The sequence below is a fragment of the Psammomys obesus genome, unplaced genomic scaffold (assembly GCF_907164565.1).
Source record: "Psammomys obesus unplaced genomic scaffold, mPsaObe1.curated_primary_1811, whole genome shotgun sequence".
Classification (NCBI taxonomy): Eukaryota; Metazoa; Chordata; class Mammalia; order Rodentia; family Muridae; genus Psammomys; species Psammomys obesus.
The window spans coordinates 1509724-1526899 of NW_026596091.1; the positions used below are offsets into that span (position 1 = coordinate 1509724).

The following is a 17176-nucleotide window of genomic DNA, read 5'->3' on the forward strand; positions in this document are numbered from 1 at the left end:
TATGTATGTATGTATGTATGTATGTATGTATGTATGTATGTATGTATATCAATGTATGTATATATGTGTATGTATGTATGTATGTATCTATCAATCTATCTATCTATCTCAATGCACTTCTAAGCTTTTACACACCAAAAACACTTTTAATTCTGATGTTGAATTGCTAGTATCTCTTGATTTAGGGGGAAAAAAACAGGCTAAAAACATTCAATATCGTCAGTTATTTAGGAAGTGGCACTGTGGACACTGTCTCCAGAAAACTAAAGGCAGTTTGATCTGTGGTGAAGGAAAACATTCTCACATTTTTGAAGTGTCTCGCAGCACACAGCCCATGGGGACTGGACACTTCATGCCTGCACCCTTACCTCTGGAGTGTGGCTGGAGTGTTGTACCATGCCATCCACCAATCAAGAAGAAAACATGTGAAGGGCTACAAGGTAGACAGTACATAAAAATAATCTGTCTATAAACTCAGCATGACATAAAGTATACTATTCCACATAATTAAAATAATATACATTTGACTGAAAAATAATAGCTAAGGATTAGGGTGTATGTGTAATTTATTCTATGATTGTGTTTTTGTAAAGTTTTATTTAAGTTATATCTGGAAAATTTTACGTGCCCAGGAGGTAACTTTAAAAAAGCTCATGTTCTTTTTTAAAGATTTATTATGTATACAATGTTTTGCCTGTATGTGTGCCTCCATGCCAGAAGAGGGTACCATATCTCATAATAGATGATGGTGAGCCACCCTGTAGTTACTGGGAATTGAACTCAGAACTTCTGGAAGATCAGCCAGTGCTCTTAACCTCCAAGCCATTTCTCCAGCCCTCATGTTAATTTCTTTATAAAGCAGAGTTGATGATTTGTAGCTCTGTATTATTTAACACACCATTTCTTTTGTTTGTTTGGTTTTAGTTTTGTTTTGTTTTCTTGGAGACAGGGCTTCTCTGTGTAACATCTCTGGTTATCTTTGAACTCACCTTGTAGACCAGACTAGAGTCAAACTCACAGAGATCCACTGCATCTGTCTTCAAGTTCTAGAATTAAAGGTATGAGCCACCACAGGCAGCCACCATTTATATTCTGACAGAATACAATACTAGTAGTCTTATAAAGAAGTCTTTTTTTTTTTCTCTTTTTTTTCAGAGCGGAAGACTGAACCCAGGGCTTTGTGCTTGCTGGGCAAGTGCTCTACCACTGAGCTAAATCGCCAACCTCTATAATGAAGTCATATGTTTCATGATTACAAACCTAATCTACAGCAAGTAAGAGAACTGGAAACTGTATTAACTCTTATTCAGCTGCTCACAGAGAATGGTAATTTGTATTTTGAAGTGCTGAGAATTAAGCACAAAGTAGACAAACACTGTACTGAGCTGCCCACTCCAAGCCCCAGAGAATTATGAACTCTAACAAGATTCCATTAATATCTCTAACAGTCAAGTTACATAACTGATCTTTATTTTATATGTATCTATAACTTTACTTGTATATGTGACAGAGATGTGTGTGCACTGCTTTGTGTGTGAGTGTGTATTTGTGTGTGTGACAGCGGTATGTACATTGTTTTGTGTGTGAATGTGGTTGCTCACATGCGGAGGTCAGAAGACAACCTTAGGTCAACTTGGTCCTTGCCTTCCACCTTATTCTGATACTGGGCTTGTTTTCCTGCTGCACAGATCAGGGTAGCTTCTGTCTCCCTCCCATTTCCCCAAAACATTACTGGGATTTATAAACAGTTGTTATTTCAGCGTTGGTTATACGTTCTGGGGATTCGAACTCCGATCTTCATGTCTTTACGGCAAGCACTTTTACCCACTGAGCCACCTTCTTCAATCTGACCTAATATATTTTAATAGAAGACATTGTGACTCTATTCTTATTTTGTTGTTTTTCTATTTAAATTATTACTGCATAGCACATAATTTTTGTTAAATATTCTTAAAATAATGAAATATTAGTCAAGTTTAGTAATAAAAAAGAGACCTCAGTTTTCTTATCTTTTGGAAAAAACAAAACAGCTACCTCAAAAGGTTGGTGCAATGATTGAAAAAAAAGTAACGTTTTCTTTTAAACAGCTGAGGGCATCTGATATTTGGTAGCAACCACTCTACCACTAGCAACGTTCCCAGTCCAGGAGTTAATCTCAAAGTGACCAATAACTGTGATGCTAACATTCTGCGTTTTATTGTTGAATACAACAAATGCCAAAGTCTTATGCTGGAGTTCAACATAGCAAAGTCAAAGAGAACAGTATACAAATTTCTCACAAAGGCATGGTTCTGGCTTACCTGATTTCACTTTCTTGTGTTCATAACTGACCATCAAAAATAGATACACAGAGATAACAGAATGGACAGTGTGCTTTGCTGAGATACGAACGTAACAGTTACCCACCTGTGCAGCTCTTCTGTTTTGTCTTCAGTTGGACCTACGATTAGTAAACAATGGCGAAGGACAGCTGCCATGACACGGAACTGATGAGAATCACTCTGTGGTAAATGAAAGGAGGAGAGGAAGAGCTGGAGGTTAAAAGCTGTAACAAAGGAGTCAGGTGGACTGATACACCCCTTCTTCCCTGAAGAGTCCTTTGCCATATGAGGAGATGACAAGACACTCCAAAATTTCCAAAGCAAGAAGCAAATCATTGCCATTTCACATGAATTAATAACCACAACCACCAGCAAAAATGGCTGATGCCAGTAGGTGTTGATCTAGCTACCTTGTTTTATCATTTGGGAAACTCAATTCCACTTAAGGACTTTTCATTTCCAGACAGTCTGTTTTCTTTTGTTCCTTGTAGATACTGTGCCAGTTTACTAATCTAACAAAAGTTCAGACAAACGTAAGCTATACTGAGACAGTTCTTTTATAACTAGTTGCCCATTTTTAATGAAACTGTTTCATCTCTTAGCTTTCAAAAGTAATGAGTACAACAACTTGATTTTTTTTTTTTTTTTTTTTTTTTTTGGTTTTGGGATATAGGATCTGGCTATGTAGCCTAGACTGGTCTTGAACTTATAAACCTTTTACCTCTGCCTACCAAGTATTGAGCTTACAATAGGTATATACCACCATGGATGACCACCATTTTAATTTTCATCCATCTTTTTAATCTCTCAGGTCTCCCATGACTATCGCAAATGATTAGAATTGTACTTATTGGGGGCAGTAAATACTTCCCCAATACTCATTCACTGGCAGTGAATTAAAGACATGGAGCTAGAAAGAAGGAAATTAACAATGAGAAGTAAGTCAAGTTCTGAATAACTATTTGTTTTACCTCTGCTACCTGTGTATCTATAATGAGATCTTGGGCCATTACAATTTCTTTTTCTGTGTGTGCGTGTGTGTGTTGTTATGTACATGCATATGTGACGTGTGTATGCACAGGCCAGTGATTGATGTCAGTTATCTTTCTTTGTTGTGCTCTATTTTATTTACTGAGGCAGGGTCTCTCCTGAATCTCTCTAACTCACCTATTTGGCTGGTCTGATGAGCCAACTTGCTCTGGAGAGTCTGTTTCACCATGGGAGTATGAAGACTGAAGTATGCTGCCATACCTGGCTCTATCATGGTGCTGGAGAACAGAAATCTGGTCCTCACACCTGCACAGCATGCACTTTATCCACTGAGCCATCTCCCTAGCATAATCACACTGCATTTAGCCACCTACATCAAGGTCCTCTCTCTCTAACATAAAAGAGGATACATCAATGAAGGGATAATTATGATATCCCAATATACTACAGGAAATCTGAGTTACTTCAAAAGCAGTAATTTTTAAAAGTTCTTAGAATATCAAGTCCACCTAAAGTGAAACATGTATGCATTTATCATATATAAACACATACATAATTCATAGTCTTTAAAGACACCTCTCACAGACTCTAACAAACTATAGGATATACTTTCACCACTCACAATATGGCTGAACATAATTTAAATGTAATACGTTGTGTTGTTTGGCTATACAATTACTACTCAAATGTTAAATAATTCACGTACTTTAAAAATGAAATTCAGAGGAAGATGGATGGATCTGGAAATGATTTTAAGTGAGGCAAACCAGACTAGAAAAACAGACAGAGACAGGTGGATCTCTTAGTTTGAGACCAACCTGGTCTACAGAGCGAGTTCTAGGCCAGCCAGGGAACACATCACAAATGGATTTGAGAAAGATAAAGGCTTCAGTCATGTAATGGGGCACGCTTGCACTTGGAGTCAAGCAAGAGCCTAGGCTATAACCTCACATCAATCACACGCCTCTGAGTGTTAGTTCCCTCTCACACATTTCCACAAACATGAGGTTCTGTGTGGATTAAACAGAATGGTTTGCACAATAGCACTTTAAAACTGTGAATAAAATATGAAAGCGAGGGAAGGGAAGAGGAAGGAAGGGAATGAAGTATGACTGTAGTGCTGCAGAAAGGCATGATAAAGAAGCAGCTGTGAGTGTGAAGGGAAGAGCAAAGATCTGAGGAAGGAGGGCTGGTGGAACCAAGGGAGCTAGAAACAAAGAGTAAGAATAGAGGTTGTCACGTTCACCACCCAGCCCCAGTATCTGGGGGGGGGGGGGGGGGACTCTTCTGTATGAATATATTCTTACTTGTCCTAAAGTACATAAAGCACATAAAACTTAGGTCAAACTGAACTATTACTTAACCCTGGTAAGATTGTCTCTTGCTTGGTTTCAAGTTGGGATAGTACCTTTGTTGCCTGTGCCACAGAGCCACATCTCCAGGTCTTGCTTTTTTGTGACAGGGTCTCATTATGTAAACCAGGCTGTCCTTGAACTCACATCCCTGCATTGCTCCTGCTCACTGCTAGGGATTATGGGTGTGTACTAGCATGCTCCGTTGTGCTTCCTTTTACAGCAGACAGTCCTATATTCTGGAGGTAACAAACTTTGCTCATAATGATCATGACAAGCCTCTTACAAAACTATCCATATTGGTCTTTCCCCAATCTGCAATTGCAAGTACTACTTTCCACACCATTCCCGTCTTTTCATACCCCTTATTCCCAAATTGTACTTTCTGTCTGAAATGTGCCCTTTACCTGTACCTAAGTCTCTGTATGTTTCTGTTCAGCAATGTTGAACCTGGACTGTCTGCCCCTACTGCCTGTTATTTCCTTTTCTACCTCTAGGAAGCTTTTTATTTTTTTATTTTTTAATTTTTGGGGGGGCTACCTGATTGATATCATTGTGTCTTGTTAAATTTTTTTTTGTGAGTGAAATCTCTATTTGTAATTTCACATATTTAATTAAACGTTATTTCCTTCATTAATTATCTTCATAAAGACAGAAGGCATGAGTTAAGGTGAATAAATTCTAATCCAAATGTCAAGTATAATATACAGAGAGAAAACTGCTTAAACTGTAAATGTATAGCTGAATAACTTTTCACAAAATGAGCAGCTGTGATAAGCAACACGAAAATCGTGTAATACCAGCATGGAGAGCTCCAGAACTTCCTGATCCCACAGATGACATTCTCCAAAGCCCTAACTTCCACTATCACAGTGAGTTTTGTTGGCAGTGACTTTGTGTAACTAGGATCAAGAAACACAGACTCCGGTTCTCTCTAGTCCTGAAACTGACCATGTTGTATGTAGTTGCAGTGGTTCTTTTGGTACTTGACAGCTCACTTGGCACTGGCTGCAACACCATGAAAAAACTTGGGGCCTTCACCACAGATAAGAAAACACTAGGTACCGTGCGGGAGGATTACCGGGGCTGGGCAGATGGCTCAGTGTATGTGAGCTCCATGTTCCGTTAGAGACTCTGCCTCAAACAACTAAAGTGGAAAGTAATTGAGGAAAACAGCTAACATCAACCTCTGGCCTCCACACACATGCACACATGCAATCCCCCACCCCATATATCATATACATGCTGCTTTTTGTTTTTTTGTTTGTTTTTTTTTTTCTTTCAAAAAAGCATTGCTATCATATGAGTGTACTGAATACATTACATCACAATGTACTTATCTTTCCTCCTCTCAATGGGCACTTTGACTATTTCCTGTTTGGGGCATTCTTCACTGTTGCCATAATCATACTTGTTACATGTTATCTGGCATGTACTGGGTTCATACCCAGGAGAGGGAATGCTGCATCATGGAATATGGAAGAAGATTTTTTAAAATAAATGGTACTAGTTCAAGTGGACGCGAAATGGATTTGAATCTTTACTTTATATCACAGACAAAAAAATTAACCAGAGGTAGAAAAGAAACCTAAATATAGAGTTGGCTGTGTGCAGATAGATTTATTGTATACTTTATCCTCCTCTTTTAGTCTATATAGCAACAAGTATTTGTTAGAGGCATGCTATCATTAACAACTTTTATTCAGAAAAGAGTGGGGCTCAGCAGGTAAAAATGCTTGTCATGCAAGTCTGATGACTAGGTTCCAACCCTGACCTAAGGTAGATGGAGTCCCCAATCTACAAAGTTATCCTCTAATCTCTGTATGTGCACGGTAGACATGTGTGCAACCCCCACCATATATTAACACACACACACACAAATACAATGATAAATTTTAAAAATAAAATATACAGCTGGGTGTCATAAAACACACCTTTAAGCCCAGCACTTGGGAGGCAGAGGCAAGAGGATCTCTGTGTGTTGGAGGCCAGCCTGGTCTACACAGTGAATTCTAGGCCAGCTAGGGCTACAGAATGAGACCCAGTCTCAAAACATAAAATAGAATAAAATAAAATAAGTGTGGGGGCTTAAGTGATGGCTCAGTGGCTCAGATTACTCACTGCTCTTCCAGAGAACCTGGGCTCAGTTACCAGCACTCACATCAGGTCATTTCCAACCTCCTGGAATTCCAGTTCCAGATTAGATGCTCTCTGATCTCTGTGAGAGCCTGCATGCATAGGCACACACATATATGTATACATTTTGAAAACCTTTAGGAAAAAATGCTAGAATGGGCACTATTTCCTACTATTGGTTACCAGTGTGTGAATTTAATTTCAGCTCAATCTGCAGTGTCTTCACCTGTCCAGTGGAGCTAAGGTCATATCTTACCTCTCTTGGTAAAACAGAGAGTAAAAACTTCTCTTGGTAAAACACTAGATAAATATGACATGCACAAGTCTTATTTTCTCGTTTCACAACTCAGATTTTCTGTCTTTTAGGACATTTGTATTTTCATCTCTCCTCTGAAATGGCATTACATCCCAAAGGAAGAGAAGGAGAAAAGTCCCCGAGAACAAAAGATGAGAAGAGTGACAAGTAGGCTGGGGTGGTAACAGGGTCAAAGTGAGATTAAAAATGGAGGAAACTGAGATCTCTTTATACAGTTGTCACTTCTTAATTAGATTCAATATTTACTACTATTTTCCTCTCTCATGCAAATTGTGAAAGATGCCATTTTATTTGCAAAAATATTTTTCTTGTGTATTTTCATCCAAAGGTTGACCTAGCTAACCTATGCCTGAAAAAGGACAAGGACCTGGAAAACATGGCATGTAGTTCTGCTACGCAATGTTAAAGTGGTTCTTTATTGTCAAGTATATAGACTATAGAAAAAAATAGTAAATATTTTAAGAGTATGTTATAGTTTGAAATGTCCTTCCCAAACTGAAACCTGATTTCTGTGGTAGTGGCAATGGTGGTAGGACTAATGAACTAATGAACAGGTAAATACTGGCACCAGAGGACCTCTCTAGGCTCCACATGTCTATATGCTTTTTTTTTTCCCTTTGGATTTTCAAGGCAGGATTTCTCTGTGTAGGCCCGGAACTCACTCTAGAGACCAGGCTGGCCTCAAACTCAGAAATCCAATCTGCTTCTGCCTCCCAAGTGCTGTGATTAAAGGCGCGTGCTGCCACCACCTGACCTTCTACATGCTCTTATAATATAGTACGGAGGATCTCTCCAGATGTGACTTCTTCATTTGGGACTCCCCAGCCTCTAGAAACGTAGCATAAAGCTCTATTATTTATAAATTACCAACTTATTTCTGCTGTTACAAAGCAGCAGACACAGAATAAGACACAACTGTGCGCTTATTTCCCTGTGTCTGTATGCGTTTCCCTATTAGACTGTTAGCACCTTGAGGGCAGACTGCTTCACCTCAAATCTGGGCCTCATTTAGAACCTAGGCTCAAAGAAGAATTTGTTGAAATGATTCAACAACTAATTGCTGCATAGCCTAGAGTTTTGTTTTGTTTTTGGCTTGTTTTTATTTTTTAAAATATCCTATCCTTTTCCACATTTCCATCAAAATTTCTAGAATAAGCCTTGTGTTCCTATGTGGTGTTCTCAGTGAACGTTTCTGGTGCTTCCTGTAAGGTGCACAGCATCTTCTGAGCACTGGGCGATCGTCTTCTCTGTCTGCACTGGCTGTCTGTCTCTAGTGTCTACTGGCCCTGTGCTTTCTTGCTGCACCAGTACCCAGGCACACAGGGAGGAAATGGGAACCATGTCAAGAGTCTCTGGAAAACACAAATTGTTCCATCAATAGAGATACTGGTGAAAATAAAATAGGAAAAGACAAGATTATTTTAAAACTACCTTTCTACAGTTAATGTTATGCTCTGCTGGAGAAACCATTTCACCTTTTCAAATATACTATCTTTAAGAAAGAGAGAGGCAGGTAGAGGGATAGAAGACAGAAGGAGAGACTTCAGAGAGGAAGGGAGAAGGAGAGAGGACAGCTAAATTCACATGTGGAAATGAGACCAGTTTTAAGAAAAAGAACCTTCAAATTAATCTGCTATGATGCGTTTACAGGCAGCAGGAATTTAACACTGCAGCAGGAACAACTGGTACTAATTTGTTAACCCTCAAAAGACACTCAGTCATTAATTTGTGCTTTTGGTGAAATGTAAATGAAAGGAGTCATAAAAATACTTGCTAAAGCTGGGCATGGTAGCACACACCTGTAATCCCAGCACTCCGGGAGGCAGAAGCAGGCAGATCACTGTAAGCCTGTATAGCCTGGTCTACAAATCGGAGTCTAGGAGAGCCAAGGCTACACAGAGAAATCCTGTCTCACCAACCAACCAACCAACCAACCAACCAACCAACCAACCAACCAACCAACCAACCAACCAAAATACCTGTTAAAACAGTTAAAACCAAACCCCAATGCTTTGTTTTTCTTTAACTTTATTTTCTCTAACTGTTAGGCTATAACTACAGGCATAAACATCCTAAAGTCAGATGCCTTGGGTTTGAGGGTGTGGATGCAGATTCAGGCAAAATATATCTTAAAAAACCCGTAAACTTTTGAAAGCCTCTGGCCCATCAATTTCAGCTATGCAGACTACACAAGAAAATTCATTATATCTATAGTACAGCTTGTTACAGGCTGATAAACGTGAGAAATTCTATTTTCATATTTATATGCATCAGTATTATTTACACTCACAAGTGATTTTAACCCTACAAGTATTCTTCCATAAGGCTCTTTATCTCTAAAATTTCTCAGTGGGAAAGTAGTATCAGAAGTTTGTCTTGGTTGCAGAACCATTTTTTTATACTCCAAAAAAAATCTTAGTTACAATACAAATCTAAAGAGTCAACAACAATAGCAAAATAATCAAAGGTTCCCTCTTTTTAAAATTTCTCTTTCCAGTGTAGAAATGAGGAGCCTAGAGACTCACCCCCAGAGGCTGCTCCTAGGGAGCTTTCTGCCAGAAGGAATATATCTTAAAACCTTTATTCTTAAAATGATTTATCTTGGCTAGTTGGAGCCTCCAATCTGGAGTTCACAAATGCTAAGGAGGCATTCTTGAGTCACACTCTTAGCCCTGAAGACTGTTCCTCAAGAACAGCGTGGGGAGAGCTGAGGATTATAAAATGATTTGCAGCTTGTAAAGATGCTTCTTTCTGGTGAAGAAGCATGAAAATGAAGGCTGACTGGAAAGTGCAAGCAGCGCTTGTCTGCTTGTCTTCTGAGTGGTGAGTTTAAACGTAATTTGTATTTTTTTTTTTTTTTTGGCCCATATGTGGCATTTTCCTATACTGCCTGAGTCTGCACTTTTTTTCCTAAGAAGAAAAATAATAGTTATTTATTTTAAAAGTGGATTCTCAGTAATTTTTCATATTGCTTTATTTCGGTTGGTATTTAAAGCATTACCATTCTCCTGGAAATGTCCTCAGTATGACAAAAACCTGACACACTGAATTCCAGGGAAGTGGACTCTTCCCTCCTGAGCTTCTCTGTAATGGATAAGAAATCTCTGCAGGCTGAGTTGTGAGTGCCTCCAGAAAAAGGTACTCTATGCTTTGGTTTCTGTGTCTTGTAAATAATGTTTAATTCTAGCTAACTTCTGTCTCTGCCTTCTCCAGGTGGCTAATTCTCAGCCTTCAGATTGCAGGAAGGACGTCCAGGAATGTCTCCACATTGTTACTTTCCTCTCCTAGCACTAAGCACAATTCAATTACACACCAATTTGCTAATTTACTGCCCATTTCTACCTACAAAACTAAAGTTTCATGAAGGCAAAGACAATGATTAGTATTTGCCAGTGAGCTCTGCAATGCCTGGGACAATGTCTAGTAATTGTTTATAAACATCTGTTGAGCAACTGTTGAATACAGAGACCCACGAAGACATTCTTTTATAAATAGGTTGTCAAAGATCCCATTTTCAGTGCTGTTTATATTTCTGCAAGCTTCAGTATTGGCCCAGTGTCACAATCATAACACATACTTTATAAAAGCAGCATAAACTGCCCTGTGACTTACACAGATAAACCTATTCTAGGACCACTGGCCTGTTCTGGGGAGAGCCTATGTCTTGGAGTACAAGCATTCTGGAACACTGGATGAGGCTTTGCTACTTCAACATTTTCTGGAGCTCCCCACTCCCACTATCACTCAGCTGAAGCACACTGTGTGAAGCTCATTCAGTGTCCTAACCCTTAGCATGTGCCTCCCACACATACACTGTTAGCAGCCACTGAGGTTGACACCATCTTGTTACCCATTCTAACACTAGTAGAGCAAGACAAGGCAACCATCTCAGAGACGCTTTTACAACTAAATGGAGATCTTAAAAACACCAAAACAAACAGTGTGAGAAAAATAACCATAGAAAAGTACCAAACAAGCAGAGACCTAACATTTTAAATATTCCAAATATTTGGTTTTAAAGCACAAATGGAGCATGTGGGCTTTCTACATCTTTTCCTGCCAAGACTCAGTAGAAGCTGACTACACTGCAGTCATCTGAGACAGCTGTTAGCACTGATCTTCAAGTATTTCCTTTCACAATACAAACCTATTTGCACTTTACAACTCAGATGCCTGTATACACTCACTATAGCTGTGCTGAGACAAACCAGTAAGCTGCTGGCAAAAACATGGGTGAGAATTACTTCAAATGAACAGGGCAAGTGATGCCCCTTGTGGGTTTCCTCAAGCTGAATTTCATGTTTAACACACTGTTCTTGTAGAAACTCAGATATGAACTATCAAATCTGCCTTCCTTGGGGTTGCTGGAAGGTCCAAGCCACAAAGAATGATCTTAGTCAAGAAGTAAGTTTAGTGGTTTAAAACAATGCTTCCTACTTTCTGGTGTACTTAGCCTGTTTTCTAGGACTGATGTAAACATAAATATCTAGCTATGGTTTTAGGCTGTTAGGGCTCCACAGCACTACAAAGAAACCCTGGGAGACTGTAATGCAATACATTTAATGGTTTTTACTCTTAACAGGTATCAGCTTTGGCTCGTCAACTGACTAGGTTTATTCTAACTTTTTTGTTGTTGTTAAATATGTTATTTATTATATATACAATGTTCTATCTGCATGTACACCTGCACGTCAGAAGAAGACACCAGATTATACAGATGGTTATAAGCCACCATGCAGGTGCTGGGAATTGAACTCATGACCTCTGGAAGAGCAGCCAGTGCTCTTAACCTCTGAGCCATCTCTCCAGCCCTATTCTAACTTTTAAGATGGTAGTCAATACAAGAATCTATCATTAACCTACTGTTTCTCCAACCTGTCACTTTTTTTATTTTATGCATATAGGTGTTTTGCCTGTATGTATATCTGCACCATAGGCATGCCTGTTACCCATGAAGGCCAGAAGAGAGCATGAAATCCCCTGGAACAAAAGTTACAGGTAGTTGTGAGTCACCATGTGTGTGCTGGGACTAAAATCCAGGTGCTCTGGAAGGGCAGCCAATGCTGTTAACTGCTATCTCTCCAGCCCTTGAAAGAATTCAGCTTAGAAAATACCTTGAAGTTTAGAAAACAGTCTAATGAGGGAACTGGAAATATTTTTCATTTCCTAAGCATTCTTTTTTTTTTTTTTTTTGTTTTGTTTTGTTTTGCTTTGCTTTTTAAGACAGGGTTTCTCTGTAAAACAGAGCCCTGGCTGTCCTGAAACTCACTTTGTAGACCAGGCTGATCACAAACTCACATACCAGCCTGCCTCTACCTCCTGAGTGCTGGGATCAAAGAAAAGCATGTGCCATCACTCCCAGCTAGCACTCCTCTCTTGTGCGGAAGAACAATTAACTCCAAGTAGATGTGTGTATTCGTCCCATCCTTACCTCTTTATGCACCTTCCAGCTGTCGACTGTCACATTGAACAAAGCTTTGAGGGCTTCAATGGCACAGTCTGTCTCCTGAGGTGAGAGAGGAGGTCCATTATGGTCTATGGCCGATTCATACTCATCGGTCCACTTGATGCTAAAGGCACTTTCCAAGATCTGGGTTAGCAGCGGTAGTCCCTGGAGCTCATAGCGCAATTGTGACCTGATGTCAGTGTGCAAAAGTGACAAGAGGAAGAGCAAGCGCAAGTCAAAGCACTTTATGTCATTGATAAATTTTCGGTCCTTGCACTTTCTCAGGAGGTTACAGAGCTTTGCAGCTAGGTTCAGTTCCAGGCTGAGCTGCTGTGCCATCTGACTGTTGAACACGATGTTACACAGACATTTCAATGATTCCACAATAACCGGGAACTCTGACACCTTCTCCAAAGAATCATCCGACTCATGGAGTTTGGCTAGTCTCAGCAGTATTTGCATATTTTCTTTAGTTGTTACAGGAACTAAAATCTTTTTGTCTCTGGATAGAATGCGGAGTACTTCCAGGCAGGACACTTGACATGTTGTTGGGACGTCCTTTACAAGGACTTTAAATATGCCTTCACAGAGTTTCTGAAAAACAAGAGCAAGTATGCAAGAAAATCATTCATTATTTGGTGCAAATGATATTAAACACAATGTTTTCTACCAATGCAGGCTCAAGAGCTGGTTCTAAGAGGACTTTATCTTTTCTATAAATCATAAAAACACCTCAACTAGAAGCCAGCTTCCTTCACTTCTACAGATACGGAAATGGCCAGGCAGAGAGGGCGAGTACCTTATGCTGGGCAGTAGATGAGGGGCACTTAAGAGCAGGGGGATGTGGTCACCACATTTGGGTCTGCTGTGTTTTCTCTTAAAACCATGTATTTTATCTTAAATCACTAAAATAAAATATCTTTGATAGCTTTAATCTTAACAGGGCTTTAAAAAGCATAGTACTGGGATAAAGGGGAATCAGGGCAAATCATTGCTGTTCCTTCCCAAGAGGGGGAGCTAAAGCTGGGGAACTAGTCCATAGCTGTGTAGGGGTGCCCACAAAGGCAAGAGGATGCTGGCTCCCTTGGAGGTGGCGTTACAGGCAATTGTGAGCCAAACAATGTGGGTGCTAACCAAATCTGCATCTTCTGGAAGAGCAGCAAACATCTGACAGCTGAGTTCTCTCTTTAGCCCTTATCTTGTGTTTCAGCAGCATTAGTATTATTGCCAAATTTAGTATCAGTGCCTCAAAATTCAATGTCAGCTTCCTTCTTAAACTTCAGGTCTGCCTCTCTCAAACTTAATTTCATATATAGACCAAGCAAGTGTTATCTTTCTATTATTAAGACATTTCTGTACTTCATTATTTTTCAACATATAAAGCCAGTAAGACTTTTAAAGTAAAGTGTCTGTTAGCCTTTCCTTACACTTTAACTCTTCTAAAAGAAGCTACCAGAGTCAAACACAATTCTGCAAAACTCCCGGGTTCATATGCAACTTCCCAATACAGCCTAGTTATATGTCTAATGAAACTGTTAATACATCTAATGAAAATATTAATTTTAAATGTAAACATGTTCTCTAAATAAAGGTATGAAGGTGCTTTACTTGACAAGTTAAAGAAAAATTTCATAACCATGTCAATTCTATCCCTGTCACACCAGATAGCAAGGCTTTCTTTCACTGTTAAAGCAGTATTTTAAATGACTATTGTCTAGGGCTAGAGATAAGTATGATAGTTATTAAAATTATATAAGGCAGGGAATTTCCCCCACTTCAGATCTATCAAATTTAAAACAAACACATATATTGTGCACACTATTTCTCCTGTGGTGCTATCCTGGGGACAGCCCCAAATAGCCTGTACCACCACACTTTTTTTTTTTTTCCCAAGAAAGAAATGGTATATCTTCCTGCATAAGAAACCTTGAATACAGGACTTGAAAGGCAGTTCAGCCAATACCACAAGCAGACCTACAGAGTAAACTAACCCAGGCCCATGGGAACTCACAGAAACTGAACCACTAACCAAAGAGCATGCTTGGGCTGGACCTAGGACCCCTACACATATGTAGCAGATGTGCAGCTTGGTTTTTATGTGGTCCCCTAACAACTGAAGTGAGATCTGTCTCTTACTCTGTTGCCGGCCTTTGGACCCCTTTCCTATAGCCAGGCTGCCTTATCTGGCCTCAGCAGGAGAGGATGCACTTAGCCCTGCTGTGACTTGATGTGCCAGGATGGGCTGGTACTCATGGGGGCATCCCCTTCTCTGAGAAGAAGAGGAGGGAGGGTGGGCAGAGGTATGAGGATAGGGCTGGGAGGAAAGGAGGAAGGGGGATGAAATCAGGCTGTAAAGTGAGTGAATAAATAAATAAATAAATAGATAGATAAATGAATAAATAAATAAATAAATGAAAGCAAGAAGAAGATCAAGAGGAGGAGGAGACAGAAGCGGAGGAGGAAGAAAAAAAAAGAGAGCACTGGCTGCTCTTCTAACCCCCACCCCCTGCTTTGATTTGAAGGCTCAAAACCATCTGTAACTCCAGTTTCTGGGGAATACAACACCCTCTTCTGGCCTCCATGAGCATTGCATATTGCATGCAAAACACCCATGCACATAACAATAAAAAGAATAAAAAGTAACTGTAGAATTAAATATAAAATATAACATGTAAATATGGTATAGTACACAGATAACTTTATTTACTAAGCCAAAACAACAGCAACAACAAAGTTTATATTGTCCCTTTCTTCAGACACAAGAGAGAAGACAGCATGAGAATGAGTTAGAATAGCCAAGGATGGGGACACAAAAGTTTACATAGTCTCTTTCTTCAGATACAGGATGGGGAAACTGAAACCTATGAAGAAAGTGCAAGAGGTCAGAGACACAGAGTTTACACCTTAAACCTAAAAGTTTACCACAAATCGCCCAGCAACCAAACATGAGAGTTTGAGTTTCCTAGCAGTTGTCAATCCTAGCTTCTCCTGAGCATGCTATTTCTCATGACTGGCATCCCTCATATAATGGCTGGTAGATAGCTTTTTATTGTCTCAGGTTTTAGATGTCTACTTGCTTTCTGAAAAATACAAGTACTTAAGACAATGTAGGATTGAAGAGGTGGTTCAGTGGTGCAAGTGCCTGTCATGCAAGTGTGAGGAGCAGAACTTGGAGCCATAGAATCCATGTACATATTGGGTGGGAGAGGCAGCCTGCCTGGAATTCCAAGGAATGGGAGGCAGAAACAGGATCTCTAGACCAACCCAGTTATTATCTGAATTAGTTGTACTGGTAAGCTCTGGATTCAAATGAGACACCCTGCCTCAGTAAATAAGCTGAAGGGTGACACCTGACATCAATCGTGGGTGCACACATGAGTATCCATATATGTGCATACACATTCACACATGCGTGCACACCACAAACAAAAAGCAAGCAAGTAGTTGTAATAGATATTTTACTAAGCACAGTAATTTCTTCTCAAAGAATTTTAGAAGAAAACCACATTTGGCTCAGTCAGAACAACTGAGTATTTATGTTTAAACCCAGCAAAAGGGCTCAAGAGGCAGCCTTCTCTACAACTCTACTGACTGCATGTACTACTTCTATATTTAAAGGCCCTTTTCTGTCTTCCTTTCACTCTTCCTTACCAGTATTTATCAATCTGTATTAGTATTGGAGATGGCACATAAGTGCTCTACCACTCAGCCAAAGATGAATACTCTACAAATTGACTCTCCTCCTTTCCTCCCTTTTAGGTTTTTTTTGAGACAGGGTGTCTCTGTGTAGCGCTTGCCCACCTGGAGCTTGCTCTGTAAACCAGGCTGCCCTTGAACTCAGTGATCCGCCTGCCTCTGCCTCTTGAGTGCTGCGATCAAAGGTGTACGCCACCACCACCAGGCCACTTTTACTCTTAAAACATACTCTATCCCTACAAAGTCAAAGTATAAGACTCAATAACAAAAATTTAAGAGTAAGATCCTAGTAGTTCTCCACAGTTGCTAGAAAAAAAATTAAGCAATGTGCACCAGAACTGAAAGATCAGAGCAGACTGTAATGATGGTTCTCAAACCTCAGCATGCCTCATACTCAAAAACTGTTATACCTCACCTCCAGTTTCTGACTCAACAGCTCCAGGGGGAGGCTGGCACCTTTATCAAGGGTCCTGAGAAGCACTGAATACAGTCAGCACAGACTGACACGTCTTAGATGTTAGGACGTTAACTAAGGTTCACTGTCAGAGGTATGCAGAAATGTAGACACATGGAGCATAGAAGAGTAAGCAGAATTAAGGCCACTGGCACAAATGCATTAACTTCCTTGGTGTCCTGGGCTGATGTGGAAGGACAGCAGGGATACAAATGTATATCACTGTCTGATGACAAGCCCTTCCTTCAATGTTAGAAACCATGCATGAGGGAAGCACATTACTTGTTTAAGGTTGACACTGGACTTGAAACTTGTTCATCTTATTAAGGACCTTATAACCAAAAAAGAATGGTGAAACTGAGAACCAGAGTTGGCATTTAACTTGACTGATTCAAGTCTTGTCTATTCTACTTATTCCTGGTATGACCGTGTTAAGTTATTTTCTTCTTTAGGCATTGCACTTAT

At 39.8% G+C, this 17176-nt stretch overlaps 1 protein-coding gene across 6 annotated transcripts in view; it reads right to left on the bottom strand.

The window, feature by feature from the left end:
* The window catches only part of Ric8b (RIC8 guanine nucleotide exchange factor B), a 101411-nt gene that overhangs the window by 55927 nt on the left and 28308 nt on the right, over window positions 1-17176 (bottom strand). For all 6 annotated transcript variants that reach the window (XR_008722518.1, XR_008722515.1, XR_008722516.1 and 3 more), the window contains exons 3-4: window positions 12547-13155; window positions 2407-2501 (exon numbers count right to left, since the gene is read on the bottom strand). Coding sequence is in view for 3 of the 6 variants with exons in the window: in XM_055627780.1 (XP_055483755.1) it covers window positions 2407-2501; window positions 12547-13155 (704 nt within the window). In the remaining 3 variants the exon portion in view is untranslated. The remainder of the gene's footprint in view (window positions 1-2406; window positions 2502-12546; window positions 13156-17176) is intronic.